Consider the following 19,477-nt stretch of genomic DNA (forward strand, 5'->3'; position numbering starts at 1 on the left):
TAGTTTTAAAATTATACAATGTTTAAAATATGATAGGGCTACAACACCTATAGCCAAAGAAAATTATTATTTTGTGGGCTAAAACAATGATTTAACATTTGTGCAGATCCTTCTTAAATATTTCCTGTTTTGTGTACAGTATTTTGTGTTTGATAATTTTTGTACTGTTGAGCTGACAAGCCTAGAATAATTTCAGGCTACATTAGTAAAAGCACACACAGCAGTGTGACAACATGTTTTAGTTCACCCAAAAATTTAAATTCTGTCATCATTTACTTGCCCTAAAGTTGTTCCAAACCTGTATACATCTTTCGTCTGCTGAACACAAACAAAGAGACTTAGAAGAATATGGGCAACCAAACAGTTGATGGGCCCCATTGACTTCCATTGTATTTTTGTATAGCCTACTATATGGAAGGAAGTCAATGGGGTCCATCAACTGTCTGGTTACCAACATTCTTCAAAATATATTATTTTGTGTTCAGCAGAAGAAAGAAATGCATAAAGGTTTGGAACAACTTGAGGGTGAGTAAATGATGACAGAATTTTCTTTTTTGAGTGAACTATCCATTTAACACAAAATGGCAACGTGTTTAATGGACTTTTTAGCTTTACTTTATCTTTTAGTTGGCAAGATTTTTTGCAGCCACGACTAAACGCTATAAAACTTTCGTAAAAGTGTGACAAATTGCCCCGCTCTCTTCTGTTTAAACACTAGGCGGTTTAAATCACTTGTTCACTTACATGACGCGTCGTATCCAAGGCTCTCCACACTCCGTTCCAGTGAAGGGGCAGGACTCCGCTCCGGGTTTTGCTCCCTCACTGCTCTATACATCGCGTCTCCTCACTCCTGCATTGCTGTAGCAGCAGATGTTCGCGCGCTGAAGCCAATATACACCGTTCTCTTTACCGGAGCAAGTATTCTGCAGCGGAGAGTGAGAAGACGAATAAGAGTGAGGACGTTTGTGCTCTTTCTCTATCTCTTCACACGTCTGGAGTGTGTATGTGGGTGAGTGAGCTGAAGAAATTAGAGTGGCGTCTTTATTTACCACACCTGTGATGCGCTGCTGTCTCTGAGCAACGAAGACGCACTGATGGCCAAGGTACAGGAAGAGGATACGTGTTGAAAAAGGACTTATAAATGCGCTGATCGGCGTAATATTGCAAAAACTAAACCCAGCCATAAAGCAGATACTCCTCGCAGCTCATTCAGTTGATATTACTGACTTAAACTTGAACAAGAAGGTGATAAAGATGCCGTTACACCTGGGTCCCTTTGTCCACTGGAGATCCGGGCTTGTACTCACATGGATCTGCTTGTTTTCGTCCGGATTTACCTTCATTGGTGAGTTTAATTAATGTTTAAACGTGTCTTTCAGTTGCGACTGATAAAGCCATGTGTAAGCAGGGCGTAATTGCTTTTACACCCAGCAGCCGGCTCCTTTTGTGATGTGGTTTCACGAATAACAACAATATAACATTTCACGGTGTTCACTTGTATGCGAAATATGTCATTTGATCCAAGTTGCGCTATTATTGCTACTTTTAATAACCATGCCGTGAAGAACCTATAAGAACTTGAACGTGCAGTAAGTTTGATTGACATGTTTCTGCGAGCACGAGACTCAAGGCGCGAGCAAGATCACTGTTCCAACAAATATGAAGGCTACACAAAACCAAGGGTTTGTGTAATTGAAAATGACCAGAAATGTAAGCCATAGGCTTTAAACCGATACATATATGATTGAATATTGCTCCCTGTATTGCACGTTACGTTTCCGTGAGCGTCAGCTTGAATGAAGTAGACACTCGCACATTTCCACGCGGCGACATTCATCCGTTCTTGCTGCATTGACAGTGTTTATGACAGCTTTGCGAAGTACAGTGAGCTCTGGCGATCATTGAACGGTGCAGGGCATATTTGTTGTGTGCAGATATATAAAATGAGGTAAATCATGCAGTCGTGGTCAGCTCAGTGGAAAAGAGCATGCACAAATAATCGTGCTCTCCTCCCATCACACATCTTGCACTTGTCTTGGCTATACCCATTGTAGCCATACAAAGGAAGAAGTACAGCTTTACTTGACGTTTAAAGCTTTAATAATTATGAAACGTTCTAAATTTATATGTTCATAATGAACACTTGTTTTTATATATTTATTTGCCGAGCCAGCAAAATGCCACATTGTCAGGTTCTCAAATAATCACTCTTTGTTACTTCTCCCACAACAAAAATGAAGTCTGGAGCATTTCTTAAATACCCAGCTTATGTGTTTCTACATAAGAATCAATGTGGATATGCATATAAATATTTATTTGTTGCATCTTTTTAATTGGGGAAATTTATTGCAAACCTTTGTTAACTGTGTTGTCATTGTTTTTGTGCACATTCATACTGAAAAAGGAATGAAACAAAGAATGCTGCATATTATAATAACATCAAATAGCACATTAACCTGTTGTCAATGCCTGGACATAATTACAGTTACAGAATCACAGTCGTCTAGTGCAGTGTTTCCCAACCAGGGATGCGTGCAGCCCAGGGGAACTTGGATTTTTTCCTTTACTGAACCTATAAATGCAGAAATTCAAGGATGTAAACTTATAGGTTAAAAATAATGCATAATTGATTTGATGTAAACATGATTTTAATAACTATTTTAATATATGTAATGATGATAAATTATGTCTAGTGTAATATCAGTTGAAATTAACTCATTTTGGGCTGCATATGGATGAAGGGGTGTGGATGACCATAAAACAAAAAAGATTGGGAAACATTGACCTAGTCCACCCACAACACGTTTGCATTGACCAGTTTGGGCTTGCCGAGATTTGTATTACACTGTGTCAAGAGAGTAGGAGAAGGAAGGTATAGGTCTTGGCTGTGGGAAACATGACTGTGGGAAAGTTGGGTTGCGCTTCTGGAGGTCTTAGAGTAATCATCACCATAGAGCCCAGCTGGGGACCGCTGATGAGTATCCTGAGAGCAGCGTAAAAAAAATTCTCACTTGGCTAATATTGTTTTCCCTCCTCTCCGCTGTGGACAGAGGGCTAACTTGTTAAATGTTGTGTTTTTAGTCTTTGCTTTAGGAAACACTATGTTAGGAAACTGAATTAAGAAGGTATTTTCTTGTGAACTCATTAGAGAAGGATTTCACACAAATTAAGACGAGGTAAAGTGACAGAAAGACAGAAAGAAATACAGTTCCATTTATTCAAACGTCCCTTCAAATGAAGCATTTTTTTTTAATTTTTTTATCATGGCGTCATGAAAAATGCCCTGCACCATCTTTGCATGCTCTGTTTAATTTGTCAAGGACACTTATCCAGCTTCGCTTCCGAGTGAAAAAAGATCAGACAAGAACTTTCTCATTCTCCAGACTTGTAAAGATGAGGAAATGTAAATTGGATGGAGGGGAAATTATGGAAGCACGTGTGCTCACAGACATTGTTAGTCCGAAGATCACACAAGGTGCTCTCGCCAGGGAGAAACATGCTGACGGTGAATTTTCCTATATATATATATATATATATATATATAAAAAAAGCCAACTTGTTTTTCCCCTGAAACATAATCCGGTCAAAAATAAAGGTCGCCCTGTCAGTCTTCATCAGAGAGAACACAAGAGACAGAATATAGCTCTTCCATGAACAATGTGCTGCCTTCAGGGAGATCAGCTACCGTTGACCCGACAGGAGGGTTTTCATCAGTCTGTAGACAAAAGGAATCAGCACATTATGTTTGTGGTGTGTGTGTGTGTGTTTTATACTTTAGCCTGTGTTAGTGGCTCTATTGGTCTTGCTTCAGGATTTTATGTTGACCCAATACAGTACCAAAATTATTTATTGTAGCAAAGTAAACCAAAATATTCTTATTCTAATACTGTTTTTTTTACACAGAAATACATACTGTCATACATGCTGTTAATATGCAAAATTAATAAAGCAATAGTAATTGGGTCGATCAACTGTTTGGTTACCGACATTCTTCAAAATGTCATCTTTTGTGTTCAGCAGAAGATAGAAATTCATACAGGTTTGAAACAACTCGAGTATATTATGACACCATTTTCATTTTTAAGTGAACTATTCCTTTAATACGAAAATAAAATAAAATAATCAACAACAAAAGACATGGAATTGGAATTTATCAATTTAAATGTTGATAAGCCCACATTGATTTTGCAATCCTAACTAAGCACTGTTAATGTACATAGTTATTGCATTTTCTTATATGCATTTAGCTTTGATGGCAAAAAAACCCAATGATTTTATCAGAACAGACCTGCAATCCCAAAGTTGTTTATTTGTGGTTAAATTGTACAGTACTTAACAACAATTGTGGATAGTATATACAGGAATGTATACAGCATACTTCAGCTTCATTAAATTCAGTGCACAATCTGAAAGTACAGCAGAGTACAGTAATCCAGTCATGCAATCGACTCGCAGTAAAGTATGGTTTCTTGTTTGTTCCCAGCTCTTTGGAAAAAGAGATATGTAAGGGGTTTGCTGTTAATTCTTTCTGTGTGAGAAAGAGGCTGGGGATTTTTGTGGTTGAATTTTGTGGTGGGCTTGTCTCAGTGATTTTTGGCACTGGTGTGAGTGTGCTTGGTTGTTCACTGGAAGGGTTGGGTTCTGGGGTGCAGTAAACTGAAGCTGTTCAAAGGCCCCTCAGACCCCAGAGATGTGATTTTACTCTCATTATTTGGATTATTGCAATTATGATAAAGCTATAGCATTTTGGTGGTCTTGTCTTTTGTTAGGTTTAAATCAATTCAACTTTAATATTTAAAGTTGAATGTTATTTAACCCTCTACTGCATAGCGTTGCCCCCAGGCAACGGAAAGTTTTCTTAAGCCCTGTGTTCAGTACATTTTTCTTTAAATGATTGCAACCAATTAGAATGTTTGAAAAAGTATCAAAGAACAGTCCAATAAGGTTTGGGAGTCACTATCAAGCACCATTTGAAGGCGGGACGTCCTTTTCTGACACATGGTCACAGGAGCACATGGTGTGAGATGAAAGCAAGATTATTTGCTTTAGTAATCATATTTAAAATGACATGAACTGTACATAAAAAATATGTGTGTGTGTATGAAGGTGTAGAGAAGCCTTTTGGCAGGTTTTGTGAATTTCTTTTTATTTTGCATGTTCACAAATTCAGTTTTTCTTTTTGTTGCCTCAGGGCAACGTTATGCGATAAGGGGTACTTTTCAAGGATGTCTTGGACAATACCTCACAATGGCAAATAATGTGTTACAAGTAGGGAAGATGTAGGGTTCCTGGGTGCACAGGAACACCCAAAGTCACCAAAGTGACACTAATGTGCAGCATCCACAGTCATGTTAGAACAGAAAGGGGCCATCTACAAACTGTTCCCACAAAGTTGGGAGCATGAAATTGTCCAAATTGTCTTGGTATGCTAAAGCATTAGGAGTTCCTTTCACTGGACCTAAGGGGCAAAGCCCAACCCCTGAAAAACAACCCCACACCATAATCCCCCCTCCACCAAACAACCCCACACCATAATCCCCCCTCCACCAAACAACCCCACACCATAATCCCCCCTCTACAAAACTTTACACTTGGCACAATGCAGTCAGGCAAGTACCGTTTTCCTGCCAAACCCAGACTCGTCCATTGGATTGCCAGTCAGAGAAGCGTGATTGGTCACTCCAGAGTCCAGTGGCGGCGTGCTTTACACCACTGCATCCCACACTTTGCATTGCACTTGGTGATGTAAGGCTTGGAAGCAGCTGTTCAGCCATGGAAACCCATTCCATGAAGCTCTCTACAAAGTTTGGAGGTCTGTAGCTATTGACTCTGCAGAAAGTTGGCGACTTCTGTGCGCCTCAGCATGTACTGACCCCACTCTGTGGCCTAGTTGCTGTTGTTCCCAATTGCTTCCACTTTGTTATAATACCACTAACAGTTGACCGTGGAATATTTTGTAGTGAGGAAATATCACGAATGGACTTATTGCACAGGTGGCAACCTATCACCGCGCTTGAATTCACTGAGCTCCTGAGAGTGTTTGTTGAAGCATCTGTATGCCTAGGTTCTTGATTTTAAACAACTGTGGCCATGGAAGTGATTGGAACACCTGAATTCAATGATTTGGAGGGGTCCCAATACTTTTGTCATTATACAGTAGTGTATATGGGGTTGATTAGGATACATGAAGTACATGATATGACATGACGCACTACATGATACAAACCTATGTCTGTATCAAATCAAGTATATTGATGTGTTTCAAGTGTTTTTCCCTTTTTACTTAAATGATTTCTTGACATTTTTTTATTATTTTTTTTATTTTTGTATTGCTCTCTGAGAATTGTATAATGATCATTTTCTCTATGATTCTTTACCATTGTTGCATAACGTTGCCCTCAGGCAACAAAAAAATATTTTGGGGTGGGGGGGTTGGGGGAGGGACATTTTTCAATAAATCAATAAAATGTTCCCAAATGAGCCAGGAAATGATGTGAAATAATTTTTATCATGTGTCATCAAAATTCATGCAGTAGAGGGTTAAGCCTTGAACTACTAAACCTTACTTGTCACTACGGTATTTGGACTGTTTTCATGGTGATGTGCATTTCTAAAAAGGAAAGAAAAATGAGGAATACGATTTTTGCCCTTTTTCGTGTAAGATATAAAGTCAAATGATGGATATAAAGAGAGGTCTCTGTTATACTAACCAATGACTTTTCATGATGTTCAAGAACCAAAAAAATCAAGCAATAGAAAATTTCTGAGAAAAATTAAAGATTAGAACAGATTAATGTCTGAGAGCAGTGTTATTTTGGAGTCGCAACAAGCGCTCCGAAGCAGAATGTAATTAAATCCATTTTTGTTGTTTCATTTCACTCATTGCCGGCCACATTGCAATTTTTACAACCGCCTTATCCTGTTTTCTTTTTTCCTTTTTTTTTAAATAGAGGGTGTATTTCTACCACTCACACAGTTTCTACACATGTACTGTATATAATATACGTTGAGCCGTATTTGATTTTGATGAATGGAGAGGCATGAAATGTAACAGAGATGAGGAAAAGGCAAACAGTGTAAGTCAACAGCAGCTGGCTTTCCATAATCCAAGAGCATGTTCCATTTGATGACAAATGTGGTCTTTTCTTATCTCGCGGTGCTATATATGTCTTCTCCATAAGTGTCAAATGCAAATAGGGAAAGAAAGGCGAGGCAGAGAAAATGAGAAAGTGTGACACGAACCTTTGGGGTGGGGGATGTCTCCCATCAGACTGCATCAGATCTCGGAAATGTGCCCTTTCGCTTCACTCAAACACTTATAGACTTCTGTTAAAGGGGTGACGTGGTGTTTTTTGGGGCAGGGGCTCAAATGTAAAAAAAAAATGTGTGTGTATATTATATTATATTATATTATATTATATTATATTATATTATAATAATAAATAAATAAATATAAATAAATATAATATAATATAATATAATATAATATAATATAATATAATAATATAATGTGTGTATATATATATATATATATATATATATATATATATATGAAGAGTTCAGATGCAAAAGCCTCTAAATGCCATCTGAAATTTTCTTATAGAATGATCATTTTTATCAAGCTCGTATATTTAAATTCAATAATTTCACTTAAATGGCAATGAAGATTACCTATTAATTGTCATTTAAGTGAAATTACTGAACTTGAATATACAAGCTTGATAAAAATGATCATTCTATAAGAAAATTTCAGATGGCATTTAGAGGCTTTTGCATCTGAACTCTTCATATATATATATATATATATACCGGCCAAAAGTTTAGACACTACTATTCTTTATGTTTTTGAAAGAAGCCCTTTATGCTCATCAAGGCTGCATTTATTTGATCTAAAATACTGAAAAAACTGTAATATTGTGAAATGTTACTACAATTTGAAATAATGGTTTTCTTTTATAATATATTTATAACCTTTGATACTTTTTTCAGGATTCGGAGTTAAAAAAAAAGAACATTATTTATTTAAAATAGAAATATTTTGTACCAATATACACTACAATTCAAAAGTTTGGGGCCAGTAATATTCTTTCTTTCTTTAAAAAAAAAGAAGAAATTAGTAGGCTATTTTTATTCAAGCAAGGATGTGCTGCTAAATTGATCAAAAGCGACAGTAAAGACTTATAAAATAATTTCTATTTTAATAAAATACTGAATTCAATGAATCCTGAAAAAAGTATCACAGGTAAAAAAAAAAAAAAAAAAAAAAACTGTTTCTAACATTGATAATAAATCAGCATATTAGAATGATTTCTGAAAGATCATGTGACACTGAAGACTGGAGTATTGGCTGTTGAAAATCCAGCTTTGCATCACAGAAATAAATGATATTTTTAAGGGATATTAAAATAGAAAACCATTATTTTAAATTGTAATATATATTTCTGTATTTTTTTTTTATTAAATAAAAGCAGGCTTGATGCGCATAAGAGACATTTATTTTTTAAAAAAGCATAAAAATAGTAATGTCAATTTTTGACCAGTAGTAGGCTACTGTACTATTATAGGCTGCTATTGTTGCATAATTATCAAAAATGTTAAAGTCCTTTCACGTCTCCATTTTGCGTGTTGTTGTCCTCCAACACTTCACATAATAGGCCTGGGCTTCATTTAACCAACTATGATAGTTTGATCAAATGGTAAACGGTGTATCAATCTACATAGTAAATAAAAAGTGACTTTAATACTACTTACCATTAATGTGACTTTTGGTGCTGGTTTTTTGCCTTGCTTTGTAGTCAATTAACATCCATTGTTTAAACGACGCAGATTCAGTTTGCTTCATAAATGTAAATTCATCTGTCCATCTAATTCTCAAACGATTTATGAATGACTGGAAAATTACCGTTCCACTTCATATTGTCTAATGAGATTTTAACTTGTTGTGCCAGATAACGATTGGTCGGTGTATTATACATGACAAACAGGCTTCAATGAATTATGTAATATTTAAAACTGGTTTATTCCTTCTGCCTTCAAGCCATAAACTCACTGAAATAAATATTTGGTTTGAGAGCATCGGTTCCCGAGCAGACTGTGAAATACCTACGTTTACACTAGTGCATTTTCATTTTAAAACGCATAGCCTAACTTTTGCTACAGTTACTTACACCTGCCGTCCACACACACTACTCCGGAGTTTTAGACCCTCGTCCGAAGCAAGACACACAACTTGACATTACCTACAGCAACGCGCTGTGGCAACGACACCGACCTCGGATTGATAGAAACGTAAAAATAAACGGGAATTTAGGCTACTTTAGTTTTGTACACATTGTCATGTTAATTATAATCAAATGCATTTTGTTTTATTGACCACAATATTATCTTTGATATTTGTTTGAGAAGGGCACTTTTGATTAATTTTGAAAAAGGGCAGTGCCCCCCCCCCCCCGTTAAATTACGAGTGCTGTATTTATTTTTGGAATGTCTTAAAAGATGTGAAATGGATTTTTCCCCGTCTGTTGTCTTTCATCACGGGGCAGGATAGCAAAGATTTCAAAACAAATGCAGCCACATTCACAGACGTGTTTCCACAGTTTCAAGTTGTTGTTTTTTTTTAAATATGAACATTTATACCAATATACTTTGTGTTGTCTTACCTTTGCATTAAATAACAGAAAACTAGTTGCACAAGTGTTTCAAGGGTGCTTTCATACTAGGTTCGATTGCTCCCCCTCCTCCTGGATTGTGTTCACATTATATTATTTGGATCGAAACCACAGTGCATTTGCATAATCAAAGCAGCAGCAGCTTGTTGCTTGGTAACAACGACGCAGGAGAAGGCGACAAAATGCATAGCGTTGCTCACCTCATTTTTATATTTTGGTTTTTTAACCTTCGGTTTCATTTTCAAAGTGTCAGCACATAATGCCACTTGTGTCTATCTGCCACTAAAGTACTGCAAATGCTCTAAAGAAGGCAGGAGTCCATTTCTGCTAATGGCCACATTCTCTGCTTGCAGTGTCAGTCACGCTTGTCAGGAAAGCGAGTGAGAATGCAATCAAACACAGTTTTATCAAATTATACATCATCAATAATGGTTCTCTTTCGCGATTTCGAAGGATTGCATAATAGCAATGAACCATACTGGAGTTCATGCCTCAGACCAGTGGGGATTTCTTTAAGACTGCTTCCCCTATAATGTCAAAAAATGTATGGACAAATATGTACTATTGTATTAACATTTTATTGACTAAAAATGCGTTAGAAAACGTTCATCTCAAAGACGAGTTCGTTCAGAATCAGTTACATATAGCAGGTCAGCTGACTCGATTTCCTTCTCATACATTCACGTAGCATCACAGTGCATTTCCCTGTTGAAGCCCAGCGTCCATTGACCTCAATGGGGCTGCTTTGAACAGTTTTTTTCAGTGCTTCGAAACTAGACGGTCATTGGATAAATGCTGCGATTATGTCCCGCCTGGACTCCGGGCTTTTGCGTGATGATTGGAGTGTCTGTGCTTGTCGAAAATGCTAGCCAATTTTCATAATACATTTCACACAATTATACATTTATACCTTTATTATTTTATTACTTATTATATTTTTTATATATTATTATTATTATTAGTAGTAATAATTAAAAAATTATTATTAAAATAATTTAAAATATGTATTATTAGTAGTTGTATTATTATGCTTTATTATATTATTATTTATACCTTTATTATATTGTTACATTTATACAATTATTTAACTCTGCTGGCCATTGAGAGGACACTGGTCAAGTCACTGGAAAAGACGCCTAGTTGGTACGACAGGGTCACAGAGCATTTTCTTGAAAAGGAACATAGAATTTACGTATAAATAAATGGACAATTTTTATGATGTAGGCCGAAAATGAATGAGCTTCCCTTCTTTGAAAGACCAGCAGCCGCCACTGCCTCAGACCACCTTTTATTATTCAGACTCGGGTACGGTTTGCCGGTGCGCACCTGAACTCTGAAAACAGCATTCACATCATTCAAAGGAACCGAACTCTGACACCAATTAAACTTGGATTCTAGTATGAAAGCACCCTAGCACAACAGTTGATCTTTCTCTGTTCTGATCAATGTAATCAGTGTTTCTATTTTTAGAAATAGGATAGAAACTTTAGCAAATGGGAATGCAAAAATGATTTGTTGTAGTTTCCGTTAACAGTTATAGAAGTTTTCTCAACTATGGTGACTTCTGCTTCTGAGAAACCCAGAAATGTTAAAAGGGCCTTTTTGAAATGAACGAGAATGCTAACGGATGCTTTCTCCAGACCCCTTTGGTCCTATCCTGGGCTCCCAACACCTGCTCCTTCCTGCAAGCGTTGCGACGCCCTTCAGAAAGGATGCGGTCAGCAGGAGGAACCAAAGATCAGCGCTGTCACCAGAGAGACTAATCGTGTTCTTCCCTGAGGTGCTGTCAGTGGCCAGAGAAAGCTGGAGTACTGTTGACCTTGAGAGCAGATGCCTTTAATGTGCAGACACTACTTCTCAGCACATTGTGAGCACTAGAGTCTATGAAAGCCTTGGGTGAATGCCCCTCCCCGAAGAGATAAGAGTGCATTTCCCAAGGTGCTTTTGGCTTGACTCACAGACTGCAAGATCTAAGTAAGATCTGTCCGCTTTAATGATGAACCATTTGCTTGAATACTCAATAGACTCGAGCACTTTGCTTCATCCCGCAATGGTAATGCAACAAAAGCGGATATTTTTTTTCTCCAGCTATTATTACTCCATAGGGTTTATTCAGTGGCAACGGCGAACATAAACATGAAAAATTTCCTGTGTCGCTCTGCTTGCTCTCAGCCCATCTGTGGTTCATCAACCAGCATATTTAAGGTTGTTTGGGGATGCTCTTCATTCTCCTGTGATCAATAACTCTCTAACTGTTTAATTGGCCATCAATCAACGACAAAGTAGAGTTAAACACGGAGGTGCTCAATCCCCGCCTTTTATACAAGTCCTCTGGGGCCTTTTGTAGCCTTTGTCTAAGTTTCTTCCAGAGCTTTGTTATTTGTATGCGCCGTGCAGCAGCAGCAGCAGCACACGAGACTTCCAGAGGGCTTCCACAAGGGAGCATTGTCTTGACTACTACCGTGATGTAGATAGAACGCTCCGGCTCCGCAAGCCCATAATACAAGTAAGGGCGGAGCTTTCTTTTGAACTGCATAACTGGTCCAGCATCAAAAGAAATGACAGAGCATCATATTGATATTTTGCCCACTTCAAGGCTAATGAAACTCTCGAGTTCAGCCTGTCTCTTACACAAACGGCTAATCTGGATGCAGCTTAATGTACTCTTGACCATTGAGTTTTCTGAGTTCAAAGTGCAGAATTGTCTTTGGTTCCTGGCTTACCTACATTCAAAACATGCTTATAATCATGAAGGCAAACATGCTTTTCTGGGATTCTATGTATTAGACCTCTGGGTATTAAGGCAAAGCTTTTTTGGCACTAAGAGATATTGATATTGGAGGTGACTGAGGTTTCTTTGTGAACTTTGATTATTGCATTTGGAAGGAGAGGAGGTTGATCATACAAGAATGTTTAAACTCTTAACTCTATAACTTTTTTTGCTCAGGGTAATGGAATGAGCTGCACGATTAATCGTTAAAAGATCGCAATGTCGATTCAAACACCCACGCAATCTTATTCCTAAATGACAACGATCTGCCTGTGTTCATTAAACCTTTGACAAGTACGGACATTCAAATCTGCGCTGGCGCTGACCCAGAGAGAGCAGGTGTATGTATGAAACGGCTTCACCAGTCTTTTCAACCACACAGTATTGTTATATTTGTTACAAATATTCATATCACAGAAGAACTTGGATAAAGTTTATAGTTTGAATATAAAAACTAATGTCTATGGAAGTGATCAAAATAGAGTAAATCACCTTTTGAAAGTAACAGGGTGCTTTATTGTTACGCCTCTAGGTGGTGACAAGGGACTGAATGATTCCATGACAAATAATTGTTTTTTAACATTCAAGAGATTTGTTCAGAAACACTGATTCATTCAGTAATGAAACAAGTGAAGTATTTAGCTGCATCCTTTGAAGGACGCATACTTCAAAGGCCACGAAGCTCGAACGAGTAGTGTTAAATGGGACAGTCTAGCCTATGAAGGTTTGTTCTTGTCGCCTAGCAACTGTGACAGCTGCCATTGAGTGATGGTATCATTTGGTATGGATTTTTTTTTAAAGTTATATTAAACTCTGAAAACAAAACAGGGTTCACAAACGGTCTGAATATGTTCACCAGGAATATGTTCTCCATTTCTGTGTTTAATAAAGAGTATAAATTATATCTTTAACCGCTTTAAAGGTGCGTTTTTTACGTTTGTATCATTTGATATTTGAGTAAGTTGAAACCCAATACTTCTGTCTTCTCAAAAAATCCTGTCATCACTGGCGCGGTTTCACGGGATACGAAGGATACATTTGGAAGGCCGTTTTGAAGGAGCCTTCGAATTGGAACAGCCTTCGTTGTGCTGCTGTGATGCAGTCGGCCTTCGAAGGATGCAGCCTCTGAATTGGGAGGCAGCTTTTATGAGTCATTGAACCATTCTTTCAAACGTTTTTTTTTTTTTTTTTTTTTCATTCAGATTCATTAATCATTTTAAATAGACTGCAGCAATTAACATTCGTCAGAGTAAATTGCATGTTATTTTCTTTAGTTGTCTGTTCAGAATCGTGGGAGAATCTTGATCTCTGTTTGAAACACAAAAATCTTGATTTTTCAATCTATCCAGAATCGTGCAGCTATAGTTATGGATTTGAAAAACAAAATAGTATAACATAAGTATTAAACTTCAGTTTGCAATATGTTCCGGCATTAATAATACCTAAAATAGTGAGTTGTTCTTTAAATAAATCCCAAATGTATGCTAAATTATTAAATGTCAGACATATTTAGTTTTAAGACTTTTTAAACAAATATTTGTTCTCCATATAATTTTGTGGTTATATCTGTGACATAAATCTATAATAAAGTGATACATAATGACAGTACTTTTTATATAACTGTTGTTATGGTTATCATCATAAAGAGGGTGGGGTCTATGATCAACTACTCGAGCAACCACATAGCAACAGTCTTTAGAAACACTCAGAATGCTTTAGGAACTGCATAGCAGCAAGCCATGCCATTTTTAAAAAATTTTCTTAAGAAAAAAAAAGTAGTTCATTTCTTTGTTGTGTACGAAAGATTTCCATGTGGCATAATGTAACATAATATAAACAACAGTATGCTGGCATATGTGTTTTAGCATTAGCTTGTGATTGTTCGAGCCTGGCTCAAGTCAATACAAAGTACCTCAGGCAGGCTGGAGGTGGCATGAACTCTCTAATGGCAAGGATATTTGAGGGCGGGTTGGCTGAGAGGCGGCCAAAACGTGTCCTCTTGAAGTGATGATGTTGACAGGGAAGACGACCTATTGACCTTTGCTCATTACGTTCATATTCCATGCAGTTGCGCCTCAGGCTGGCAATTTTAACTGAGTCAACACTGGCCATAGCTCAGCCTTCACTCATCAAGGGAACTCAAAACATCTGCTCACCCTTTTCAGAGACAAGAAGGATATTTAAAATCTGAATATTTGATTTTTACACTTTGCTGACTTCTGTAACCCCACTCTATATTTCAGTATTGACATTTTGTAGTTTTAAAATAACATTCTTAAGAAATAGCCTTTCTGGAGGCTGTACCCTTACTATATGGTAACCACAGTACTGTATATCTACCACTATACTACATTTATTGTTATTGTTTGCAGTAAAATGATGGAAATGTGGTATTAGCCACCACTGTCATGAATAAACAGATAAATAAAACCGAATCTAAAAGCTGCTTGCGGAGTGTCTTTTGTGCCAGCTCCAGATACCGTGTAAAAATGCAATGTCGCATAAAATTAAAGTTTGTCGATTTCATGACAATCAGTGCCGCGTTGTTTCCTGTCAGCTTACGGAGCTGTTTGCCAGAATCAACAAGCAATAGCCAAAACCAATAGTTTCATAGCTCTGTTTGTTTTGACAAATGTCTAGCAGTGAGGGAAACAATTTTCATACTGTAAAAAAAAAAAGTGTTTATTACGGACACAATGTTCATATTAAAAAAATGTAATATATCAGTACATCATAAGGAAGAATTCGGTCACAAATGTAACATTTCAGGATGTTATTTGAAGTGTTCACTGAATATTAACTTATTTTGTTTTAATAGTTTTATATTTCTCTATTTATAGGCCTGGTTTTACAGACAGGGCTTAAATTAAGCCAGGATTAGGCCTTAGTTAAATGAGGACATTTAAGTAACTTTTATAAACATGCCTCCTAAAAAAAAAACATTACTGGTGTTCATCTTGAGGCAAAACAATGGCACTGACATAATTTTAAGATATGTCAGTACAAGTTGCTTTCAGTTAAGACAGCTTAAACATGCATTTTGGTCTGGGACTAGCCTTAAACCTTGTCTGTGAAACCAGGTATTCATTTCGTTGTTTCATATTTTATTGAGATGCTGTTAAAGCTTAAGGCTTTCACAGAAATAAATGTGACTTCTTATGATACATATTTTAGTAATATCTGGGACTTTTCATGCATGGTACAGTAGTCCAAAAAATATTTATAAAAGCTTTCATTTATTATGTTTTATCGGTAGAAAAATAACAGTAGTAACTGGTATTTTGGCAGAAGCTACCATGGTAATTATTTTCTGAGGGTAGATGTCAGCATCACACTAGCATTTGTAATGACAGTATATTCATTTGGAAAACTAGCATGCTTACTACTTCCTTTGGCAACCATTTTTATTAGCAACCTCTAGCTTGAGAAAAGTGTGTGGGTAAAACATTTCATTTTCCTCCCTTTACTTTAACAGAGAATAATATGTTGCCAACCCTCGTGTTAGGCTCGGTTTGTGTGTGAAATGTGGTCGCAGCGGACGAGATTTCAGATTTCAGAAAGACAAAGAAGTAGCATTTCTTGGCAAGGACATTAGGAGCAGTGAAGCCGTTGAAATAGATTTAAGACTCCATGCTTGTATAATTAATCATGACAGAATTGCTCATTCTGGGACTTTGCACTGCCTATGGAATTGAATGAATACTGTAAATGTGTCATTTACTTTTGCATTTAAGCCTATACTTTTTTTAATCCTTGAAAGCACAGGATTTCAGTATGTTTCAAAGACCTTTAAAGGTAGTCCTCTCGTCGCTTTCTTTTGTTTATAATAACCCAGGGGGCTCATTAGTCTTACAGTCGTTCTTTAGAGACCTGACTGTTCGTGCCTCTGTGAAATGGCATATGGAGACAGTCAGTCCGTGTATTTACTGTAAATGTGTGTGTGTGTGTGGTGGTCTAAAAGGACTTTGATTGTATTATTTCAGCTATAAACATGTTTTCTGGTTCATTTACAAAAAAGGATGAACTCAGGTTTGCGTTTTGTACTCATGCATTTTGAATGAGCTGTAGTGAAGGATGTGTCTTTTAGCACTGAGAGGAAAACGGTGAGATTCTTACAAATTCAACTCTTGAGACTGGTTAAATGTAATTTGAGAGCCACAACCTCTTTTGACCTCTCCTAAACAAAGCCAAACATATCAAATACATTTTCAGTGTAAATCGCACACATTTTCAGAAATGGCCTGCTGAGGTACTGCATGTTCAGCAAGAGTCTCTTGGGGCAAAAGGATCTGAGAGCTGGATCATATAAATGAACAAGGCCTTCTGTTAATTTCTGCTCTCACTGCAGAAGTGAACCTCTTTCAAGCTTTATATGAGGTGTCTGAAACCCTTGGATATGATGTCACCGCAATAAAAGGCTGTACAGTGCCAAACTCCTTATGTCACATCCTGTCCTTAGAGGACAGCATGCCATCTTGCTCTTCAAGTGATTGTCATACATCTTTAGCACATTTTAAATTATAATATTTAAGTGCAGTGCAGAAATGCAGTGTTAATAATGATTAATGCATACTGGAGAAAGTGAGGAAGTTTGCCAATGTAAATGGATTTTTGCTGTTTTTAATAACTTCAAAGCCTTAAAGGAATATTCCTGGTTATTTACAACTTAATGTTTATTTTAATCGTTGATTCGTGCCGCTGTCAGCTTGCCTGCAAGGCTTCCAGTAAGTGCATTACATTGAAATGATTGCTTTGGTAATTGACAGCGTGCCACAAATGCTGTCCTTAGACATCAAGTTGAAGTTAACCCTGAATGTTCCTTTCAGCTTCAGTCATGGTCTATAAACAAGATGTTGCCAGATGGTTTACAAAAGACAATTCTTTGAATTTATTCATATTTTTTTAGGTCTGTGAAACTATTTACAACAAACCTTAGCAGGGTCAATCTTTATCAAAATTGTCGTTCCAATCTTTTCTTTTTATTTTGTGGAATAACAAACAAAAACCATAAAAGCACTTTGAAAGTGGTTCATATGTTATACAGTACTCCTGTCTTCACTTTTGTGTCAAGAACATAATAAAACATTTTCAACAATTTTTTTGGGGGCAAGCCACAATTTTTTTTTAATATATAAAAAAAAAATCCAACTTCAGACTTTTGTAACCTCACTCTAGATTTTAGTTCTGACATTATGTAGTTTTTAAATGATAAAAGTTTTGGCAGGAATTCTTTTTTTGGGAGATTCTACTATGAGTTTGTCATGGTATAACCACAGTTTTTGACACTATGCTTCAGTCAAGAGTTATTGTTAACCGTAAAATTATGGGAGTTTCGGGATTGTTTTTTTTTTTTTTGTGTGTGTGTGCCAGGAACAGACTGAAATTTAAAGGGATACTTCAGGATTTAGCATTAAGCTTTGTATTAGTAGAAAACCTGTAGTATTTTCGAATTACCGTGCTTTCCACCCTCATATCCCCCTGAGAGGAGAGATTTATGTATTTTTTGTCTGGAAAATATCCTCCGATGACGCAAAAATCGTAATTTTCCGTCATCTGAGGATTTTTTGTCCAGAGGCTAAAGACTACAGTAGGAGGAGCTGTCCCGCATGTGTTCAACCCGCCCATAGAGGGATCTCACTCACAGAATGTACACACAGTGTCAGCCGTCTTTCTTTGGAAGGTAAGCCAACAGGCTCTTGCTCTGTGGAGAAAGCTGAGAAGTAGGAGAAAGCTGAGTAGTAGGGTTTACCATCCTCTTTTTCCCGGACATGTCCGCCGTCGAGATCGTCCAAAATGTCCGGGATTCGGCTTTTGCTTTCTGCAGTCGCCATTCATTGTTTACATGCACACCTTTTGTTTCAATCTAACTGAATTCATTCCGATTGGTGAATCTGAATGTAGTGTTTACATCAACGCTAAACAAGTGACCGGTTGATGTGCGTTTTAACATTGCTAAGAAAATTCCTCCTCCTCCGTGAGAGATACGAGACCGGTGCGTCTCAGTAATCACGCCACCGGCCTCGCACCGTTCTCCCGCGCCCCTCAGCCTCGTCCTGCTCGCCACAGTAAACATAATGAATGGCGACTAGAACGCAAAAGCCGAATCCCGGACATTTTGGGCGATCTCGAAATCCCGGGCAAACTCATGGAGACTCGTTTTCTTGTTGTTTAACAGCTGAGCTCTCTTACCGGTAGGCGTGGCTTGGGAGTGGCCTCCTAAGGCAGCGAAGCAAGTGCATTCTGGGAGTTGTTGTCTTTCATCCACATAAGTCAAAAATAAATGTTCTGGCTTTTCTCAGTCTAGAAGGCTCCAAATTCAAAAATAATTTCACATTTCTTCTACATAAATGACCTATTTTAAATACACATTCATCTTTCCAGAGGTGAAGTATCCACTGTGAGACACCAATGTGTCCCTGAGCAAGACACTTAACCCCTAGTTGCTCCAGAGGCGTGCGACCTCTGACATAAATAGCAATTGTAAGTCGCTTCGGATAAAAGCGTCAGCTAAATGAATAAATGTAAATGTAAATGTAAGTATCCCTTTAAGTTTTTCTCTCAACATAGCCTGAATAGAGAATAACATTTTAGAGCTGTGGCAGAGAAAACTGTTTTTAGTGAATAATTGATATTCGCACATTTGTTGTTTGGTTTCAGACAACTTGGAACATATACCTCAAAAGTCATATTGACTATACTGTTTTGTACCAAGCCCCTAAAGGGACCTTGGCAAAAATACAAATATGCTGACTTTCACTTGCTCACGAGAAACGTATCTCGTGCTCACGCGTTACAATTTCAGGATTGCGTGCAATTTGCGTCACTGCCATCTTACTATGAAGAAAACAAGAGCATTGGTGTGCATGAATTAATCAAAATCTATTTTAAACTTCAACAGAAAGATTGACGCTATAACGCAAATCGGAAATTGTAACGCGTGAGCATGCGATAGTTTCTTGTGAGCACGGCGCAAAAGTTTCTTTTGAGCACGCGAAAGCCTGTAAATTTTTATTTTTGCAAAGGTCCTTTTAGGGGCTCT

The 19,477-nt window shown here is 37.3% G+C and overlaps 1 protein-coding gene across 4 annotated transcripts in view; it reads left to right on the forward strand.

Moving 5' to 3' along the window:
- The first annotated feature begins 752 nt into the window (after nucleotides 1–752).
- unc5a (unc-5 netrin receptor A) overlaps nucleotides 753–19,477 on the forward strand; it is a 186,208-nt gene continuing 167,483 nt past the window's right edge. For 3 of the 4 annotated variants that reach the window (XM_082177552.1, XM_082177553.1, XM_082177554.1), the window contains exon 1: nucleotides 753–1,345. In XM_082177552.1, coding sequence (XP_082033678.1) covers nucleotides 1,255–1,345 — 91 coding nt within the window. In that variant the 5' untranslated portion in view covers nucleotides 753–1,254. The remainder of the gene's footprint in view (nucleotides 1,346–19,477) is intronic. The other variant, XM_082177555.1, reaches the window with a different exon arrangement.

This window comes from Leuciscus leuciscus, assembly GCF_965113295.1.
Source record: "Leuciscus leuciscus genome assembly, chromosome: 8".
Lineage (NCBI taxonomy): Eukaryota > Metazoa > Chordata > Actinopteri > Cypriniformes > Leuciscidae > Leuciscus > Leuciscus leuciscus.